Below are 22,177 nucleotides of genomic sequence, written 5' to 3' on the forward strand. Positions count from 1 at the left end.
TGTCCGTTCTTGAATCCTCCAACTCGTCCCTTGAACTGGGCAAAGTACATTCACACGTACTGCTGTGCAAACTGGCAGCTCATGGGGCCGGAAGAGTCTGGAAGAACCTCTGTCCTGTCTCCAGTAGCTCTCCTCCACCACCTGTGTCACTCTTATCTTGGGCTAAGGGTGACATTCATAGTCGGAATTAGTAAGAGGCTTGGGAGAGGCCACAGGCCTGGGGGAAGGACAGTGTTTGTTGGGGCAGTGGGGAGTTCTGACCAGGCCTCAGGAAGTACCTGCCCACCTCCCCAGCTCCTGTCTTCCTGCCCTGTTCCCTGAGCCCTGAAGCTGGGCAGAGTTGGCTTGTGAGGGAAGGGGCTTCGGGGCCTGAGGGGGAGATGAGTTTGTGTATGCATTCCTTCATTTATTCATCTCGTCCTCTCCCTTTATCCGGCCCTCTCCACACCTGTCTGCCTCCACCACCCCCATCCAGGTGTTCTCGGAATACTTCAAGGAGCTGGAGGAGGAGAGCATCCGTGACAACTTCGTCATCATCTATGAGCTGTTGGACGAGCTTATGGACTTCGGCTACCCACAGACCACGGACAGCAAGATCCTGCAGGAGTGAGTGGGAAGGAGGGCTGTCTGCAGGCCACACACAGCAAGATCCTGCAGGAGTGAAGGGGGTGGGGTGGCCTGGCCCAGTGCTTGGGGGCTGGAGTCAGTTATGGTCACTCACCAGTCCCCAGCCCCGCAGCCCTCAGTGTCAAGGCATTGATGTCATCAGGTTTGGGAGAAGCAAATGTCCACTCACATGGTCACACCCCAGCCGTAGCTGAACCCAGGCTTCACAGAGCTGCTCTCATGTGCAGGGGTCCTTTTTCTACTCGATGCCACTGTGCAACACGGGCGTCTTCCCATGGCTGTCCCTCTCCATCCACACACCTCTTCCTGTTAGCAGGCTTTGCTGTGACCATCACAAGTAAAGCTATGACAGACATCTTTGTGATCCTTCCCTTCAGACAACAGCGTGTATTAAGTCCAGCTATGAGCAGAGACTGTGCTGAGCAATATCCCCCCACTCTGCTCAGCCTTGAGGTCTGCGGGCCATCTTCCCATTTTATGGGGAGGGAAGAGAGGGAGCCCTGTACTTGGACGTACCCCTAACTGACCACGTACAGTGGGATTGCCAGGTCACACTCTATGAGGGTCAGGTCCCCCTCCATGCCAGCTAGGCGAGTGCTCAGCCCTATTTTTGTTTTTAACCCCTGTGCTGTCTCTTTGGATCCCACAGAGCAACTGCTTTGGGTTCCTTGTCACTTGATTGTGTGTGTTTGTTGTCTTCACTCTTTTTTTTTTAATCGTAGTAAAAATATACACAAAACATCCACCAATACAGCTTCCACATTTACAATTCATTGGCCTTGTTGGCATTTTTCATACTTTGTCACCGTTATCAATATCCTTATCCAAACTATCCTATCACCATTAACATAAACTCACTGGCCCCCAAACAAGATAGTCCTTTACAAGTGGCCCCAGGTGAAACGAGGGCCTGCCTTCCAGCACTTGTTGCCGTGGGAGCTGTTTTCTAGTTGGTTGAGATGCCCCCAGACTCTGCCCTTACCCCTAAACATCAGTGCCCAGGGAGAAGGTGGTTATGTGATGATAGCACTGTAATGCTGAGCTTGTTCCAAAGGTACATCACTCAGGAGGGCCATAAGCTGGAGACGGGGGCCCCACGGCCCCCTGCCACTGTCACCAATGCAGTGTCCTGGCGATCTGAGGGCATCAAGTACCGGAAAAACGAAGTGTTTTTGGATGTCATCGAGTCAGTCAACCTCTTGGTAGGTGTTTTTTCTTCTTGTTTGTCTGCTCCATGATAGAAATAAAAAACAAACTTTTAAAACTAGCAGAGCCCTGAGAGACGGTTAGATTCTGTGTGAGCAGCAGATGGGCGGGATGCGGCTCAGGCCGCTCACAGGAACACAGGCTTGCTGGGTCTTTACCAGCTTCCGTTTCTGGGTGGTGCGAATGGTTTGCCCTCAACTACTAACCCAAAGGTTGACGATTTGAACCCACCCAGCAGTGCCATGGAAGAAAGGCCTGGCAGTCTGCTTCTATTAAGATCACAGCCCAGAACACCCTATGGAGCTCAGTTCTAATCTGTAAAACATGGGGTCACCATAAGTTGGAATTAATTCGATGGCAACTAAGAATAACAGTAGCTTTTGTTCTGAGTTAGAGTTAATACATGCACATTGTAAAAAAAAAAAAAAAGTATAAACAAAAAGTAATGGAAATGACTGCTTGCCTTTAAGAATTTAATGTTATCCTTTCAGACCTCATTCTGTAGATATAGAAACATATGTTGTCTGTCTATAAAATAGACCATACTGTGTGGTTCTTATATAACTTGTTTTTTGTTTTTTGGGTTTTTGTTTGTTACTGTTTTATATATGTTTGGTTTTTTCCTTTAATTTTATTTTTCAAATTATCATTGAGTAAAATTGACCATTTTTTTTCCTATGAATTTTAGCACGTTTAGATTTGTGTACCCACCCCATAATTGGGATACAGAATACCTCCATCACCCCAAAAAACTCTTTCGTGCTGCCCCCTTGTGGTCACACCCTCCACCTACCCTGTCCCCAATTCCTGCTGGCACCCACTGTCACTCCTTTTGTTTTCTTGAGATTGTTGTGTACATGGAATCACATAGCTTGTAACCTTTTGAGTCTGGGTTCTTTCACTCAACATAATGCCTTTGAGACTCATCCCATTTGTTACATGTATCAAAAGTTTGTTTCTTTTTATATTTATTTATCTCTATTTTATACTCTGTGGTGTAGATGCACCACAGTTATCCATTCACCCACTGAAGGACATTTGGGGTCTTTCCAGTTTTTTGGCAGTTATGAATAAAGTTGCTGTAAACATTTTGTGTCCAAATTTTTGTGTGGACATAAGTTTTCATTTCTCTAGGGTAAATACCCAGGAGTGGGATTGCTGGGTCATACGGTAAGTGTATGTTTAACTTTATAAGAAGCTGCCAAACCCTTTTTCAGAGTGGCTGTACCATTTTGCACTCCTACCAGTAACGTGCAAGGGTTTGGGTTGCCCTGCATCCTTGTCAGCACTTGGTATCGTCTGTATTTTTATTTTTGCCATTCAACAGGTGTGTAGTGGTACCTTTTCATAGTTTTCATTTCCATTTCCCTGAAGGCTAATGATGTTGAACATCTTCTCATGTGCTTATTTGCCATCTTTACATTGTCTCTGGGGAAGTGTTTTTCCATGTCTATAGAGCATTTTCAAATCACACTGTTTGTTTTCTTATTGTTGAGTTTCAAAAGTTCTTTATATACCTTGGATATAAATCCTTTGTTAGATATGTGATTTGCAAGTATATGTCTGTAGCTTGTCTTTTTCTTTAACTGTGACTTTTAAAGACCAGAAGTGTTTAATGTTGATGAAGTCTAGATCTCAATCTTTTCTGGAGTGTGATTTTTTTTTTTTTTTAAACTGATTTGGGTGAAAGTTTACAGAGCAATTTCACTTTCCATACAGCAGTTCATACAAACGTTATCTCATGACATTGACTACAATTTACCACAGTTTAGCAACAGCTCCCCTCCCACTTCTTCCTGATAGTTACCTCTTCCCTGTGTCCATCCCTCCATGCACTCTTGCCCCCTGAGCTGTGTCCCTGTACATAAACAACCTTTCTTTCTCCCATGATTGTTCTCTCCAAGGAGTGTGTCTACCTCAGGTATACGTTCAACTCATATGCCTGTCTTTTGTTTGGCTGGAAGCTACAGGTCAATTCCAGACCTGAAGGGCAGCTAGGGACCATAGTCTCAGTAGTTCCACCGGGCTCTATCAGACCAGCAAACTTGGTCCCCCCTTTTTTTTTCCAAATGATTTTGAGTTTTGTTCCACATTGTTCTCCCTCTCTATCTAGGGCCTCCTCCATAGATCCCCCTCTGAGTGGTTGACAGTGGTAGCTGGGCACCATCTAGTTCTTCTGGTCTCTTAGTCATATAGGCTGAGGATCGCATGGTGTACCAGTTGCCAGGACTAATTGTTTCCTTGAATCTTTGGTTTTCTTCATTCTTCTTTGCTCTGGACAAGGAGAGACCTATTGTTGCATCTAGATGGCTGCTTGCAAGCTTTTAAGATCCCAGTCGTTACTCGCCAAAGTAGGAGGTGGAACAATGTTATGTGCAGTATGTTATGCCAATTGAGCTTGATGTCCCCTGTGACTATGGTCCCAAGCCCACAGGTTCAACTACTTGGTCCCTCTGGGTAGCTGGCTGTGTCCAAGAAGTGACTATAACCTTGTCCCTTGTCAGCTCTACTATACCCCTGGGAATTCTTACAGAACATGCAAATATGCTTGTAGAACCATTGTCTGCCAACCCTGTACATGGTCTTGAGTACACTCCCTGCTACGTAGACATCCCTAATAGTCCAGCCTGTCCACCCAGCTATCCACCCGCATACTGTGTTTGCCTCACTGGCCACGCAGCGCTCTGTGTGCAGAAGGGCTTACCTTTGTTGTCTGCCTCTTATGGAGTGTGCTTTTGGTGTCATATCTAAGAACTCAGTTCTAAACCCAGATCATGAAGATTTCCTCCTAAAAGTTGTAAAATTTGACATTTCACACTTAGATCTATGATCCAAAATAAAGTGTGAGGATTTTTCCCCAAGTTCTTTTTTTCTTATGTGGGTGTCCATGAGCAGGTGCTGTATTTTGCTTTTTGTGTATCAATTGGTATGATCACCTGGTACTTTTCCTTTAGATTGTTAAAATGGTGGTTTGAATTTTTTCACAATATTGAATCAGCCTTGCATTTTTAGACTAAACCCCACTGCTGCTGTTGTTAGTGCTACTGAGGTAGTTTCAACACATAGCAACCCCGTGTGCAGTGGAACGAATCACTGTTCAGTCTGGCACCATCCTCACAACTGGTGCAGTGTGTGAGCCCATCGTTGCAGCCACTGTGTCAGTCCATCCTGTTGAGGGGCTTCATCTTTTCCCTGACCATCTACTTTACCAAGCATGACGTCCTTCTCCAGGGACTGGTCCCTCCTGATGACATGTCCTAAGTACGAGAGGCAAAGCCTTGCCATCGTGACTTGTAAGGAGGATGCCGGCTGTACTTGCCCTGTGATAGATGTGTTCACTCTTCTAGCAGTCTGCGGTACATTCAGACCCCACTAGGATGTATTATTGTGTATTATTATTTACATACTATTGGATTCTATTTGTTAATAATATGTTGGAGATTTTACAGTCTATATTCATCAGAGACACTGATCTGTAGTCATTTTTTCTTATAATGTTTTCGTCTGCTTTTGTTATCAGGATAATGATGTCCTCGTGGAATAAATCGGGAAGTGTTCCTTCATCTTTTGTTTGCTGGAAGAGACTGTGTAGAATTGGTTTAATTCTTCTTTGGTAGAATTTGCTAGTGAAACTTTCTAGGCCTGGAAATTTATTTTTCAGAAGGTTTTTAACTACAGATTTCATTACTTTTATTGTTATGGGATTATTTGGTTTATCTCACCTTGGGTGCGTTTTGATAGTGGTTTTTAGGTAATTGGTCCATTTCATCTGAAATGTCAAGTTGCCTAGTGTTGTTTATAGTATACCCTCATCATCTTTTTAATGTCTGCAGGGTCTGCAGTGATAGCCCATTTCATGCCTAAAAGAAAACTCACTGCCTTCGATCAATTCTGACTCATAGCGACCCCCTTTGTGTTTCCAAGGCAGTATCTCTGCAGAAGTAGATTGCCCAGTCTTCCTTCCACAAAGTAGCTGGGAGGTTTGAACCGCCAGCCTTTTGGTTAGCAGTCAAATGCCGTAGGCATTACGCCACCAGAGCTCCTTATTTCATGCCTACTATTGGTAATTCCGGGAGCTCTGGTAGCGTAGTACCTAAGGCACTTGACTGCTAACCAGAAGACTGGTGGTTCAAACCCACCAGCCGCTCTTCGTAAGGAAGATTGGGCAATCTACTTCCATAGTGATACTGCCTCGGAAACCCAAGGAGGGGTAGCTATTATGAGTCGGGTGCGACTCGACAGCACATAACAACAACAACATTGGTAATTTCTATCTTCTCTCTTTTTATCTGAGATTTTATTGGTCTTTACAAAGAATCAACTTTTGATTTCATTTGTTTTTCTGTTTGCAGTGTCATCAGTTTTTGCTCTTACATGTAGTATTTCCTTTTTTCCCCTTGGTTTATTTTGCTCTCCTTTGTCTAGTTTCTTAAGGTGGAAGCTGAAGATCCTGACTCATAGCCTTCCTCCTTCTCTAATGTTGTTGTTAGATGCCGTTGAGTTGGTTGCAGTTCATAGTGACCCTGTGTACAACAGAACGAAACACTGCCCGGTCCTGTGCCAGCCTCACGATCCTTGCTGTACCTGAGCCCATCGTCGCAGCCACTGTGTCAGTCCATCTTGTTGAGGGCCTTCCCCTTTTTTGCTGACCCTCCACTTTACCAAGCATGGTGTCTTTCTCTAGGGAATGGCCCCGTCTGACAACATGACCAAAGTAGGTGAGACAAAGTCTGGCTATTCTCACTTCCAAGAAGCATTCTGGTTACAGTTCTTCCAGGACAGATATATTAGTTCTTTTGGTTGTCCATGGTACTTTCAAGTATTCTTTGCCAACGAGTGGTGGGTCTTCTTCAATACCGATGTTTAATGTCATACATTTCTTTCTGAGAACTGCTTTAGCTGAATCTCATAATTGACATGTTGTATTTTCATTTTGTTCAGTTCAAACTACTTTCAAATTCCCTTATGAGTTCCTTTTTGACCCGTGAATTATTTTAAAGTGTGTTATTTAATTTCTAAGTGTTTAGAGATTTTTATGTTACCTTTTTGTCATTAATTTTTCATTTCATTTTAATTGGGTGGAATGTCCTATAAATTCTAGTTTAATCTAGTTGTTTGATGGCATCATTCGTCTCTTATATGTCCTTGCTAATCTTTTGTGTACAGGTTCTGTCTGTTACTGAGAAGGGAGTGTTGAAATCTCCAGCTGTAATCGTGAATTTCTCCATTTGTCTGTTCAGTTCTGTCAGTCTTTGCCTCCTGTATTTTGAAACTCTACTATTAGGCACAAAGAAGTTTAGAATTGTTATGTTTTCTTGGTCATTAGATCCTTTTATCATTGTGTAATGTACTTTTTTATCCCAGATAATTTTATTTTCTCTGAAATTTACTTTGGTATTAATGTTACTAGCTCTCTTGATTAGTGGCTCTGTGGCATATGTTTTTCTATCCTTATGCTTTTTTTTCCGCCTTTCACTTTTGACATACCTATAACCCTATGCTTGAAGTAAGTTTCTTGTAGACAGCATATAATTGGATCATGCTTTTTTACTCATTCTGAAAATCTGTCTTTTAACCATGTGTTGCACTTAATGTAATACTGATTTGTTTGGATTAAGGCTTCTCATTTTATTCTTTTTCTGTTTCTCATTCTTCTGTTTTCCCTTTACCTGTCTTTCTGTGGATTATTTGAATATTTTTCAGTATTCCAGTTTGATTTATGTATTGTAGTTTTACAATACTCTGTGTAGTCTTTTTAGTGGTTGCTCAAGGGGTTATACAATACATGCTTATCTTTTCACAGTCTACTTAGTGTCATTGTTTGACCACTTCATTTGGAATGTAGAAACCTTTCTACCTCTTTATATCATAGTTGTTTGATATATTACATCTACATACATTAAAATCCCCATCAGACAGTTTTATACAAACATACTTCAAGGAACTTAAGAAGAGAAGAAGGTTTGTCGCGTTTGCCCAGATGTTTAGTGTTTCTGCTGCATGCCCTTCATTCCTGATGTTCCAGGTTTCCTTAGGATATCTTTTCCCTTCATCTAAAGAGCTTCTTTTAGTGTTTGTTTTAGAGCAGGTCTCCTGGCTACCAATTCTCTTGGTTTTCCTTCACCTGATAATGTCTTTATCTCACCTTCATTCCTGAGGGATCTTGTCCCTGGATGTAGAATCCTAGGTGGACAATTCTATTTCAGCACTTTAGAAATGTTGAGCTGTTTCTTACTAGCTCCTTGGGTTTCTGATGAGAGATCTACAGCCACCTGAATCGTTACTCACCTTGAGGTCATATGCTGCTTTTCTTTGGCTGCTTCTGAGATTTTTTTCTTTGTCTTTATTTTCAGCAGTTCAATTATGTTGTGTCTAGGTTTAGGTATCTTTGGGTTTGTACTGTTTGGGATGTTTTCAGATTCTGGAATTCTTCACCAAGATCGAGACATTTTCAGCTTTCCTTTCTTCAAATACAGCTCTGCATCGCTTAACGTCCACAATCCATTCTGTCTAACAGGACTGTATGTGATTAGAATGTTGTGCAAACACCGTCCATTCGTGTACCACGTAGCTCCACTTAGGTGGCATCTGGCCACATACACGTCTGTGGTTGCATCCTTTCGTTTCGGTGCTGCATATGAGCTCATGCTGCTAGGCTCAATTCCAAGCTGCCGCCAACTGCCTCTGAGTTTAAAGGGCCCGCTGCCTTGCCAAATATGTGTCAAGCCAGCTTCTAGCCCAGCAGCATGTGTGCACTGCCAGCCTGAAGGGAAGGGACCACAGAGGTACATGCGGTCGGACGTTGCCTGAGCAGACATCGTGTCGTGCTTGGCTGTATTTGTCTGACATTGCATGCTTTCTCTTTCCCTTCTGGATGCTAATGGCATGAATATTAAACATTTTGTTATTGTCCCATCAGTCCCTGGTGCTCATTCTTTTTTTCTCACTCTTGTTCAGATTGGATCATTTCTATTGATATATCTTCAGACTCACCAGTCCTTCCTGTGTTATTTCCATTCTGCAGTTGAGTCCATCCTGTGAGTTTTTAACATCAATTACTTTTCAATTCTGACCTTCCATTTGAGTCATCTGTACATTATCAGGGTCCTTGCTGAGATGATCTGTTTAGCATTCTTTGCTGAATGGGTGTAGTTTAAGTGGCTGTGTAAAGTCTGTGCCATCTTGATGTTGGCACCTGTTGATTGTATTTTCCCATGGGAGCTGGGAGTTTCGTGGTTCTTCGTATACAGAGTCATTTTGGATTGTATTCTGGACTCTTTGAATATGATGTTTTAAGATTCTAGGTCTTGTTTACATTATATGGGAACCAGTGCTGTTTTTGTTTGGGCCACCATCAGTGTGACTGGATTTAGGCTGCACATTCCAACCCACCCTCCGTGGACTGTGAGTATCAGTCCTGGGGAGAGTCGTAGGTTTGTACTTAACTGTACAGGGTTACTTTCCCAAACTCCTCCCTTTCTGTGGTCTTCTTGGTACTTCCTGGTTGCCTGAGGCTCCCCTTTTAGGTTCTGCAGCCAAACACATGGGGCTCTGGTTACCCCACTCTGTTGCACACGTCTGTGATTAAGCCCATGTCTGACCTAGGTGGAGGGGACAAAGAGAAAAGAGTATCAGTTTGCTGTACCGTCTCAGAACTGTGGCTCGAGACTTGGGGTGTCCTGGGCCTGGGGCTGAGAGGATGCAAAAGGGGAAGGGAGACTTGGGCACAGCCTCTCAGTGTCATGAGCCCGTCTAGTCCTGGATCAGAGCAAGCTGTTTCCTGGGTGCTGTCTGTTTATGCTGTGGTGCTGCGTCCAGGGTCCAGCGGTGGAAAGCTCATGTGATAGCCCCTCCCTGACCCTCTGCAGCCCTTCACTTTCCAGTGTCACCCATGTTGCCCCAAGCATTTGCCTGGGTTTTAGAGTTGTAGCTGATGACCAGTGGCAGAGAAAGTGAGTCATGTGCTGTTTTCCACATTGGATAGCCCTGTTGTTTGGCAATATCTGAATGGACTGTGCTCGATTCCCCCGATCCTATAAAGCAGAATATGTCCATGTTGAACTGTTCTGTACAGTGTGTAGTGGCCTTGTGTAGAGAGACCCAGCCAATAGAGTGGGCATGCGTGGAGTTCCGGACACCAGAATGAGCATACGAGGCATCCTGCACACTATAGCGGGTTTACATGGCTTTCCCAGACACCAGAATCTGTGTGTGTGTGGCCATCGCAGACACCAGAGCAGGCCTGCCTGGCCATCCCAGACAGAGGAATGTGTATGGCTGTCCTGGACACCAGAATGGATGTGCATGGCCATCCTAGACACTGGAATGGGCCTTAGCAGCCATCCCAGACACCAGAATGTGTGTGGACAGCTGTCCTGGACACTGGAGTGGGCCTGCATGGCCATCCTGGACACCAGCATGGGCCCGAGCTGCCATCCTGGACACCAGGGTGTGTGCATATGGCCGTCCTGGACACCAGCATGGGCCTGAGCAGCTGTCCTGGACACCAGGGTGTGTATGCGCAGCCCTCCTGAACACCAGAGTGGGCCTGCGTGCCATCCAGGACACTGGGATGTGTGTGCATGGCCATCCTCAGCTAGAGTAAGCCTGAGCAACCGTCCCGAACACTTAGTGGGCTTGTGGGGGTATTCCCGATGAGTGTTTTGGGCATCTTCCTGCCCAGGTTGGAATTTCTGATGTGGAATCCTGATGTAAGTGTTTCCTGGTGGATGCTTCCCATGGACTAAATGTAAGCCTGTTTGCTTTTTCACCTCTTAAGCTGTGAGGGAAGACAGCCTCGCTGACTACATGTCCTGCTGCTCCTCCGACCTGGGGACTCTCGTGTGAATTGTTTGCTGAACCAGAACATTGATCGGCCTTGCCTGGCTCTGCGGTGCCCTGGGGGAGGGGAGCGCTCCCCGCAGGACTGGTCAGGAGAGTGCTGGGCTTGCAGGGCACCCTAACCATGGGGCGTCACCCAGAGGAGTCCACTTCTCCACCCAGGCCAAGGCCAAGGTTGGGCCCACTCATGTGCTCAGATGCCCCCCTCCTGAGCCTGTTTGTCTGGAGGCCAAGTCACCCTTTGTCCGCAGATTCCAGAGTCTAGGCTGCGCATGACCTTAACCCACAGCCATGTCTAGTAGGGGCACAAAAGCAAAATGGATCAGTCCTGACACTCAGGATCCAATGGCACCAGGGCCAGGCTGGAAAGAGAGAAGGACGGGCTGTGTTGTGTGGGATTAGGGTGTAGGTGGACTTGGTGTGGGGGTGCATGATGGGAGGTGAGGGCAGGCAGTGGGGGGGGGGGCTTGCAGGGCCTGAGTTTGTGGCCTCTGAACCTGGCCACACTGGCATGTGATGGGGCGAGGAGTATGCTAGCCACCTGGTGACCCAACAATGCCTCTTGGCATGCCTCAGTGTCCCTATCCTGAAGTAGGTGTGGGGAGGGGCTCATCCTGGTCTCCCAGGACCCTGTGCTGGCAGCCCGGCATGGATGGAACCGAACTTATAAGTTGCTCTCGCAACGTGTGGCCTCTCAGGTTGTTGGGACAGAGGCAAAGCTCCTGCTGCATTGCTTCCTGTTTTACATCAGTGGTGGTTGTCAGATTCCCTGGTGGCTGGGCAGCAGAAAGGGGTCCAGGCCAGGAAGTTTTGTCCTTAACCAGGCCCAGGCCCAGGTACACAGATTCCAGAAAAGTCAATCTGGCCTATTGGGGGACCCAGTGTGGGTAGAGGCCTGGGTCAAGCCATAGGTCTGCCTGTGGTCAGGGAGGGCTCCCTGGAGGCGTTGTGCACCAGATGTGAGAGAGATGGGGGTGGAGGGGCTTAGCAGCTTAGACAGGATTCCAGGTTCAGAGTGGTGAGGGCCCCCAGGGAGGGGCCTGGCATGACCTGGGGCCTAGGGGTGGGCAGATGAGGACTAGCGAGGCTTCTCAGCTAAGGAGACATGGGAGGTACTGGAAGGGATAAGGGCATAGGGGTGAGGGTCTGAGAGGTCTCAGTGTGATGGTTGTGGGTGGGGCTGCAGGAATGACGCAGGGCCTGGCCTCCCCTTCTCCCCCAGGTCAGTGCCAATGGGAACGTGCTGCGCAGTGAGATTGTGGGCTCCATCAAGATGCGGGTCTTCCTGTCGGGCATGCCTGAGCTGCGCCTAGGCCTCAACGACAAGGTGCTGTTTGACAACACAGGCCGTGAGTACCTGGGCCCAGGCGGGCAGGGTGGGCCTCACTGACAGGACTCATCCTCTGAGGGCAGGCCCCCGAGTGGTGAGCAGGCTGCCGTCGAGCAGCAGTTAAGCATCTGAGTCATGAGTGTTCGAGATGCATGGGCAGGCCCTGCCCCGTCCCCGTGCCGGCTGCCAGCCCATGCCGCCTCTCCTCTGACCTCTGCCTGCATGCAGCACGTTCCTCAGGGACGGGTCCAGCAGCTAGGCTGGCATCCTGATCCCCCCGCCCCCTGGCTGAGATGGCATGTCACATCTCCTCCCTGGGCCTCCACCAACTCCCAGTTGGTGAACTGTTCCCCACATCCCAGTACCACCAGGCCCTTGATTTTTGGGTGTTCCCACATTCTGAGGTAGTGAAGGTAGAGACAGACTGAGCCTGGTGTCCACAGCTCCTCTCTGTCAGGAGGGGAAATAGGGCCAGAAGACTGCCAGGGCAAGGCCTGGGGTTGCCCCAAGCCAGCACCACGTACTTCCGCTGACTCCTTGGTCACCCATGGATGAGCCCTGAGCTGTTCCTGGGCCTCATGGGGCCCAGGCCAGCAGACCCGAAGCACCGGAGTGAGGGAGGTCCTGTGAGCCAGGCCCCTGGCGTCCATGGCTGAGGGCTCCCATGGATCTGGGGCATCTGTTCTGCCAGCGTGGCCCAGGGATGGGAGCATTGCTGAGAGTCACTCAGGCCCGGATGTGTCTTGGGCTGGGATGCCCTCACTGCCCCTCACCCCACCCCACCCCACAGGCGGCAAGAGCAAGTCTGTGGAGCTCGAGGATGTGAAGTTCCACCAGTGTGTGCGGCTCTCACGCTTCGAGAATGACCGCACCATCTCTTTCATCCCCCCTGATGGCGAGTTCGAGCTCATGTCCTACCGCCTCAACACCCACGTGAGCCACTGACTCGGGCCAGGGGTGGCCTCAACCCAGACCCCCTCACAGGCAGGCCCCTTACCTGCAGGGCATCTGTCGAGGCTGAGGACCTTGCCTCCCTGAGCCCTGGCTTGAGTGCCCTTCCCTCCTCCTCACGTGGGTGGGAGTGGCCGTGCTCCCAGGGGCAGGGATGATGAGAGCACAAGATGGTGGGCCTGTGGGTGCTCAGAGTCTGCACCCGCACCACTGCTGCCCTGGCTCTGGGGGCCTGGGTTTGGGTCTGAGTCCTCTGAGGGGCCAGCCCCATTGGCCCCATGGCACCTATGCCATAGTTCTGGCCATGTACTTGTCCACGATTCCTGGGGAAGCAGTGTGCTGAGTGAGAGCAGGCACTGGTCCAAGACCTGGGCCTCAGTCTTCCCCCTTTGGAAAGGGGCTTTGTGACATTCACCCTGGTGTGAGTGTGGCCTTCACTGTCCCGACAGGTGAAGCCTCTGATATGGATTGAATCTGTCATTGAGAAGCATTCGCACAGCCGCATTGAGTATATGATCAAGGTGCGTGCACGGGACAGGGAACCACTCAGTGTCCACTGCCCATCCACTCGGGGCCCCACGACCCCCACTGTGAGCTCTGTGTGCCCGACCCATCTGCCTGGGTCTTCGTGCCTTCCACTGTGAGCTCCCACATAGAGCAACGGGGGGTGTACCCCGTTAGCTGGGTTGCTTCTGGCCCTGGATGTACAGCCACCATGGGGAGAACCTGCAGCTGGTGGCCAGGAAGGATATGCAGAGAGGCACCTTCCTGAGGTGCATCCCTTAGGCTGGTGCATCTGCAGGGGACCCCACGCGTCCTACAGGGAAGGGCTGGCCTGGCAGGAGGACCTCCTCTAGCCCAAGGGGACAGGTAGGACTAAGCTCTCCAGTCTTTGTGGGAAGCCCCAGGAGCTGTGTCTCCTCGCTCAGGCCAAGAGCCAGTTTAAGCGGCGTTCAACAGCCAACAACGTGGAGATCCATATCCCCGTGCCCAATGATGCCGACTCACCCAAGTTCAAGACCACCGTGGGCAGCGTCAAGTGGGTGCCAGAGAATAGTGAGATCGTGTGGTCCATCAAGTCCTTCCCAGTAAGTCTCATGCCGTCGTCGCTGGGCATGTTGCTGCGGTGAGGGGTGGGGAGCTGACCAGCCAGGCTGGATCCAGGGGAAGCCTCCCAACAAGCCCACATCCTCTCGTTTGTGAGGCAGCCACATCATCAGAGTCAGGTGGTGCTCTCCCTCTGAGAAGTCCCTCATCAGGAGCCAGGCATCCCCATACAGTTGCCTCCCTCTGCACCCCCAAAAGGAGCCCCAGCATCAGTGATGTCTTAGTTATCTAGTGCTGCTGTAACAGAAATACTGTGAACAGGTGGCTTTAACAATCAGAAGCTTGTTTTCTCACAGTTTAGGAGGCTTGAAGTCCAAGTTCAGGGTGCTGGCTCTGAGGGAAGTCTTTCTCGGCCTGCTCTGGAGGAAGGCCCTGTGTCTCTGAACTCCTGCTCCTGGGTGATCGTCATGTGGCTTGGCATCTCTCTTCCCCTATCTCTGCTTCCACAGGCTTGTTTAATCTCTTTTATATCTCAAAAGGGATTGACTGAAGATATACTCTACACTAATCCTGTCTCTTTAACATGACAAAGACAACCTGGTTCCAAATGGGATTACAGCTACAGGCTTAGTGGTTAGGATTTAAAACACATATTTTGAGGGACCTAATTCAATCCACAACAGATGGGTACACGTCCCTGACCTGAGGAACAGGAATGGCTAGTTCCCCACCATCCAGGGCCTTCTCTGGGGCAGGTGCAGATGGACTCCCCTTGTGGAAGACAGACAGTCTTCAAGCTGCAGCAGCGTGGGCTTCTGCTCTAGGAAAGTAGTTTCATTTTCTGTGCCGACTCCATGCCTGGGGCTGCCACCTGGGCACAGCATTAGCCGATTCTGGGTTTGTGGGAAGTGTCCAGAGTGGCTGGAAGGCAGGTGTGCACACAGTGGGGTTGATAGGACGTCCTGGCCTGCTCATGCACACAGGCTCCTTGGCATCAGTCCTTTCCCACGTCCTCTACTGCCTGTCTGTCTCTGTCTCTGTCTCTGTCCTCTCTGCCTCTTTTTCTCTTTCTTTGGTTTTTCTCTCTCCCTCCCTTCCTCTTCTTCTATGTCTCTCCCTACCTCTCTTTTCCCCCCCCCTCCCTCCCTCTCTCTGCCTGCATCCCTGGAGAAGCCTGGGGACAACCTCCAGTGATTGAAATGCCAGCATTTTTTAATGTTCCTATTTTCCCTCAACATAGTATTATAATTCCTCCACAGTAGTTAAGGGAGCTCTGGTAGCATAGTGCCTAAGGCACTTGACTGCTAACCAGAGGCTGGAGGTTCAAACCCACCAGCCACTCTTCAGAAGGAAGGTTGGGCAATCTACTTCCGTAGTGATACCGGCTCAGAAACCCAAGGAGGGGTCACTATGAGTCGGGTCTGACTCGAGGGCACATAAAAACAACAACAAATAGCGGTTAAGCACTCAATTGCTTAACCAAAAGATTAGCAGTTTGAACCTACCAGACTCTCTCTAGGAAGAAGATGTGGCAGTCTGCTTCCATAAAGAATACAGCCTTAGAAATTCTACAGGACAGTTCTACTCTGTCCTGTAAGGTCACTATGAGTTGGAATTGATTTGATGGCAACAGGTTTAGTGATTTTTACAGAAAGTGTAGAAAATAGAGAAAGGGAGAGAAAAGGCTGTCCTAGCACTGCCATAATGCAACACTGCTTACTTTTTGGCATGTTTCATTCTGATCTCCCTTTACTGTCTTCTGTAGTTGTGAACAGGGACTGGAGCCAATTCTGTGTTCTTTTCCACTCATTTCCAAGTTGCTGACTGTCTTCTTGGCAGTTATCGTTGGCGGTGATAGCATATCCCATGGAGGGTGATTACCGTCCAGGACTGACAGGCTGTTTCCTTTGTTCCCAGATTTCACGGTTGACAGTAGTGCTAATGTTAAAATGTAAAGCGGAAGAAGAGCTCATAAAATACTCATGAAATAAATCCATGGGTAGCCCACAGGGAGGAAGGGGCCAGGGCTGAGGGCTGAGAGGTAGGCGGCTGGGCTGTAGCTTGTTTTGTGTTTGACTTTGAAACCATGTGAACGTTTCTCTTGACTGTAAAGCAAAATTAAATCGACTGAAAAAAAAAAAAAAAATGTCACTCCTAAAAGTCAGAAGCAAAATTAACTAAACAGCATGTTAAGTTGATGAAAGCCATACAGGCTAATGACTCCAAGTGGCATGTCCTGAGGACTAAAAGAGCTAAAAAAAGAAAATCATAAATACATATACGAGGTTGAATCCTTCCTTTTCAAGTTCTCCATATTAGCAACCCAAAGCACAGTTACGTTCTGGGTTGGCTATTTTTGTTCAGTGATTTGAATAAACACATGATTCAAGGGTTCTGGGTGGTGCACACATTGAAGAGCCTAGGTGCCACTCACCAAACCAGATATAGAGTGTTGTCTTTATGTACTGTGTTATGCCAGCTGGTCGGGATGTCTCTGAGATAACGGTCCTTTGCCTTCGAGCATAGTAGCTCGTTCCCATGAGGTGTTGGTTATTGTGTCTAAGAAGTTTGTGTAGCCATGCCCCCATGCACTCTGTTCTATACATGAATATCCATGTGGCTCAAACAAATACATGGAAGCATCCACAGCTACACCGACATACTCACGGGGGGCAGGCCAGCGCCATCTCCCACACCCATTTAGCAGGCACATCTGTTTATGTGTCCACTCACAAATTAGTGTTTGTTGGGACTGTTGTTGCAGGGTTGTGTGTGTTACAGTATTACCGGTGTGGTGGTGGGAGGTGCCAGCAAGCACCCTCTATACAACAGAACAAAACAATGTCCAGTCTTGTGCCATCCTCACAGTCGTGTTAATGCCCATTGTTGCAGTCACTGTGTCAGTCTGTTTTGTTGAGGGTCTCTTTCTTCGTAGCTGCCCATCTACTTGACCAAGCATGATGCGCTTCTCCAGGAGCTACGCCCTTCTGGTAGCATGTGCAGAGTACACGAGAGGAGGTCTTGCCATCCTTGCTTCTAAGGAGTGCTCTGGCTGGACTTCTTCCAAGACAGATTTATGCGTTCTTCTAGCAGTCCATGGTATATTGAACACTGTTTGCCAAAACCATAATTCAGAGGCATCAGTTCTGCAGTTTTTCTTACTCATTGTCCAGCTTTCACATGCATAGAAGGCAATTGAAAATATCATGGCTTAGGTCAGGTGCACCTTAGTCATCAAAGTGACATCCTTGCTTTATAACACTTTAAAGGCATCTTTTGCAGCATATTTGCCCAATGTAATAAGTTGTTTGATTTCTTGACTGCTGGTTCCGTGAGCATTGATTGGATCCAAGTAAAATGAAATCCCTGACAACTTCAACCTTTTCTCTATTAATCATGATGTTGCTGTTGGTCCAGTTGTGAGGATTTTTGTTCTCTTCATGTTGAGGTGTAATCCATACTTTAATCTTTGAAGGCTGTAGTCTTTGATTTTCATCAGTGAGTGCTTCAAGACCTCCTTGCTTTCAGCAAGCAGTGTTATGTCATCTGCTTATTGCAGGTTGTTAACGAGTATTCTGGTTACCTAGTGCCACTCTGACAAGAATATACCACAAATGGGATGGCTTGAACAAACAGGAGTTTATTCTCTTACAGTTTGGGAGGCTAAAAGTCTGAGTTTGACGTGCCAGGCTCTAGGGGCTGTGTGAAAGCCCCTTGACCTTGGGCTTCAGCTCTGCCTCCTGTTTCTGGCCCACTGAAGCTGGAGGCTTTTCTTCACTCAGACAGCTATTCGCTGCTGAGGCTGACAAATGCAAGGTTGACATGTACAAAGGCACAGTCCCGATGCTACCAAACCACATGGCAGGCCATTGTCCACTGAAAGTCCCACAGTCGGCAGAGCATGGCAGGCTGCTGAACAACGACTCGGCTACATGCAGGGTTTAAGTGTGCCATAAGCTAGAGACCATTCCCAACATTGCTGCTTATATACAGGAAGCAGACCACATCCCTAAAACAGCTACTCAGCTGCTTGTGGTAGATCCCACCATGGAGTTGATTGCCAGTACCTACCACCAGCTGCCCAGCCACGCAGCGAGGCCCAGCCAAGTTGACACATGACCTTAACTACCACAATGAGTCTTCCAGTCCTGATGCACTCTTCATGTAGCCCACCACTTGCCTGTCAGTTTGTTTACTGTGGTGGCTTGCATTTTGCTGTGATGCTGGAAGCTGTGCAGCTGGTGTATCAGACACCAGCAGGGTCGCCCATGGTGGACAGGCTTCAGCAGAGCTTCCAGACCAAGACAGACTGGGAAGAAGGACCTGGCAATCCACTCCCCCCCCCAAGTAAATAAAAAAGCCAGTGAAAAGCTTATGAATAGCAGTGGAACACTGACTGATACGGTGCCAGAAGATGAGCACCTCGGGTTGGTCTGATACGACTGGGGAAGAGCTGCCTCCTTAAAGTAGAATCGACCTTAATGACGTGCATGGAGTAAAGCTTCCGGGACTTGAATTTGCTGATGTGGCACAACTCAAAATGGGAAGAAACAGCTGCAAACATCCATTTGGAATTGGTATGTGGAATGTACAAAGTATAACTCTTAAGAAAATTGAAAGTCATCAAAAGTGAAATGGAACACTTAAAGATCAATACCCTAGGCATTAGTGAGCTGAAATGGACTGGTATTGGCCATTTTGAATGAGATAATTTTACAGTGTACTATGCTGGGAATGATAAATGTGGGCATCACATTCATTGTCAAAAGAACATTTCAAGATCTATCCTGAAGTACAACCCTGTCAATAATAGGGTAACATCCATATGCCTACAAGGAAGACTAGTTAATGTGACTGTTACTCAAATTTATGCACCAACCACTAATGCAAAGATGAAGTAATGGAAGATTTTACTAACTTCTGTAGTCTGAAATTGATCAAACATGTAATCAGGATGCATTGTTAATTACTGGTGATTGGAATGCCAAAGTTGGAAACAAAGAAGTTGGAAAATGTGGCCTTAGTGATGCTATTTACTCTGTTGTTGTTAGATGCCGTTGAGTCCGTTTCGACTCACAGTGACCCAGGTATTCAACAGAACAGTACGTTGCCTGGCCATGTACTGTCCTCCCAGGCCTTGCTGTACTTGAGCCCGTTGTTGAGCCACTGTGTCAGTCCATCTGGTTGAGGGTCTTCTTTCTCACTGACCATCTGCTTACCAAGTGTGATGTCCTTCTCCATGGATTGCTCCCTTCTGATAACATGTGCAAAGTACGAGAAGTGAAGTGTTACCATCTCTGCTTCCAAGGAGCATTCCTGCTGTACTTCTTCCAAGACAGATTGGCTCATTCTTCTGGAAGTCCATGGCACTTTTAATATTCTTCTCCAACACAATTCAAATGCTCAGTTCTCCAGTCTTCCTTATTCACTGCCCAGCTTGCACATGCATATGAGGCTGTTGAAAAGACAGTGGATTGGGTCAGGCATACCTTAGTCCTCTTTGCTCTTTAACACTTTAAAGATGTCTTTTGCAGCAGATCTGCTCAATGCAGTGCAGCCTTTGATTTCTTGACTGCTGTTTCCATGGGTGTTGATTCTGTGTCCAAGTAAAATGAAATCCCTGACAACTTCAGTCTTTTCCCCATGTGTCATGATGTTGCTTATTGGTCCAGTTGTGAGAATGTTTTTATCTTCTTTAAGTTGAGGTATAATCCATACTGAAGGCTGTAGTTTTTGCTCTTCATCTGTAAAGGCTTCACGTCGTCTTTACTTTTCAGCAAGCAAGTTGTGTCATCTGCATATTGCAGATTGTGAATTGGTCTTCCTCCAATCCTGGTGCTGCATTCTTCAGATAGTCTAGCTTCTTGGATTATTTGGTCAGCGTTGTTGTTGTTGTTGTTGTTATGTGCTGTGAAGTCAGACCCGATTCATAGCAACCCCTCCTTGGGTTTCCGAGGCAGTATTACTACCTACGGAAGTAGATTGCCCCATCTTCCTTCCGAGGAGTGGCTGGTGGGTTTGAACCGCCAGCCTTCTGGTTAGCAGTCAAGTGCCTTAGGCACTACGCTACCAGAGCTCAGCATATAGGATACAATCCTAATGCACACTTTTTCCTGAATTTAAACCATGCAGTGTCCCCTTATTCTGTTTGAACTGCCACTTGGTCTGTGTGTAGGTTCCTCATCAGCACAATTAACTTGGTTTGGAATTCCCATTCTTCTCAGTGTTGTCCATAATTTCTTATGAGTTACAGAGTTGAGTGCCTTTGCATAGTCAGTAAAACACAGGTAACCATCTTTCTAGTATTCTCTGCTTTCAGCCAAGATCTGACATCAGCAATGATACCCCTCATTTCATGACCTCTTCTGAATGCAGCTTGAAGTTCTGGCAGCTCCCTGTCAAGGTTCTGCTACAACCATTTTTGAATTATCTTCAGCAGAATTTTACTTGCATGTGATATTAATGATACTGTTCTATAGTTTGCACATTCTGTTGGATCAGCTTTCTTTGGAATGGGCACAAATATGGATCTCTTCCCATCGGTAGGCCAGGTAGATATCTTCAGGTTTCTTGGCATAGATGAGTGAGGGCTTCCAGTGTTGAATCTGTTTTTTGAATCATCCCAGTGGGTATTCCATCAGTGCCTGGAGCCTTGTTTACCCTGATGCCTTCAGCACAACGTGGACTTCTTCCTTTAGTGCCGTTGGTTCTGGATCATTGGCTGCCTCCTGAAGTGGCTGACCATTGGCTTTCTGGTACAGTGACTCTGTACGTGGACTTCTTCCTTTAGTGCCGTTGGTTCTGGGTCATTGGCTGCCTCCTGAAATGGCTGACCATCGGCTTTCTGGTACAGTGACTCTGTACGTTCCTTCAGTCTTCTTTACGTGCTTCCTGAACAGTGCAATATTTTGCCCATAGAATCTTCAGTATTGCAACTCAAGGCTCGAATTTTTTCTTAAGTTCTTTCAGCTTGAGAAATATCGAGCATGTTGTTAACCCTTTTGGTTTTCTAACTCCAGGTATTTGCACATTTCATTATAATACTTAACTTTGTCTTCTTGAGCTGCTTTTTGAAATCTTCTGTTCAGCTCTTCTACCTTGTCATTTCTTCATTTGCTTTAGCTACTCTCTGTTCAAGAGCAAGTTTTAGAGTCTCTTCTGACATCCATGTTGATCTTTTCTTTCTTTCTTTTCCTTTCAATGACCTTTGGCTTTCTTCATGGATGATCTTGATGACATCCCACAACTTACCTGGTCTTTGGTTATTGGAGTTCAGTGCATCAAATCTGTTCTTCAGATGGTCTCCAAACTCAAGTGGGATGTACTCAAGGTCTTATTTTGGCTCTTGAGGATTTGTTTTAATTTTCTTCAGCTTCAAATTAAACTTGGATATGAGCAGTTGAGTCCGTTCCATAGTCAGCCCTGGTCTGCTTCTGACTGGTGAGATGAGCTTCTGCATCATCTGTCCACAGACGTAGTTGATTTGATTCCTGTATATTCCATCTGGCGAGGTCCATGTGTATAGTCCCTGTTTATGTTGTTGAAAAAGAATAACTTCCATGGGTAAGTTGTTGGTTTTGCAGAATTCTGTCCTGCAATCTCCAGTGCCATTTCTATCACCAAGGCTCTGTTTTCCAACTACCGATGCTGCTGCTTTGTTTCCATCTTTCACATTCCAATCACCAGTAATTATCAGTACATCCAGATTATATGTTTGATCTACTTCAGACTGCACATGCTGGTACAAATCTTCAATTTCTTCATCTTTGGCTTTAGTGATTGGTAAATTTGGATAGTAGCTATATTAACTGGTCTTCTTGTTAGGCGTGTGAATAGTCTCCTATCACAGACAGCATTGTACTTCAAGATGGACCTTGAAATGTTCTTTTTGACATTGAATGCTGCACCATTCCTCTTCAGTTTGTCATTCCCAGCACAGTAGACCACATGTTTGTCTGATTCAAAATGGCCAATACCAGTGCATTTCAGCTACTAGTGCCTGGGATATTGATCTTTATACATTCCAATTCATTTTTAACAAATTCCAGTTTTCCTAGATTCATTCTTGTGTGTGTGTGTGTGTGTGTGTGTGATTTGGGTGAAGATTTACAGAGCAAATTCACTTTCCATACAGCAGTTTACATAAACTTTGTCTCATGACATTGACCACAGTTT

The 22,177-nt window shown here is 47.0% G+C and overlaps 1 protein-coding gene across 1 annotated transcript in view; it reads left to right on the forward strand.

The window, feature by feature from the left end:
- The window catches only part of AP1M1 (adaptor related protein complex 1 subunit mu 1), a 37,962-nt gene that overhangs the window by 9,072 nt on the left and 6,713 nt on the right, over window positions 1-22,177 (forward strand). Inside the window, exons 4-10 of the mRNA XM_007945310.2 lie at window positions 476-606; window positions 1,682-1,829; window positions 2,968-3,003; window positions 11,897-12,023; window positions 12,795-12,937; window positions 13,405-13,476; window positions 13,885-14,043. Of these exons, the coding sequence (XP_007943501.1) occupies window positions 476-606; window positions 1,682-1,829; window positions 2,968-3,003; window positions 11,897-12,023; window positions 12,795-12,937; window positions 13,405-13,476; window positions 13,885-14,043 (816 nt within the window). The remainder of the gene's footprint in view (window positions 1-475; window positions 607-1,681; window positions 1,830-2,967; window positions 3,004-11,896; window positions 12,024-12,794; window positions 12,938-13,404; window positions 13,477-13,884; window positions 14,044-22,177) is intronic.

This window comes from Orycteropus afer, unplaced genomic scaffold, assembly GCF_000298275.1.
Source record: "Orycteropus afer afer isolate SDZICR_OR568_19922 unplaced genomic scaffold, OryAfe1.0 scaffold00136, whole genome shotgun sequence".
NCBI classification, from domain to species: Eukaryota; Metazoa; Chordata; class Mammalia; order Tubulidentata; family Orycteropodidae; genus Orycteropus; species Orycteropus afer.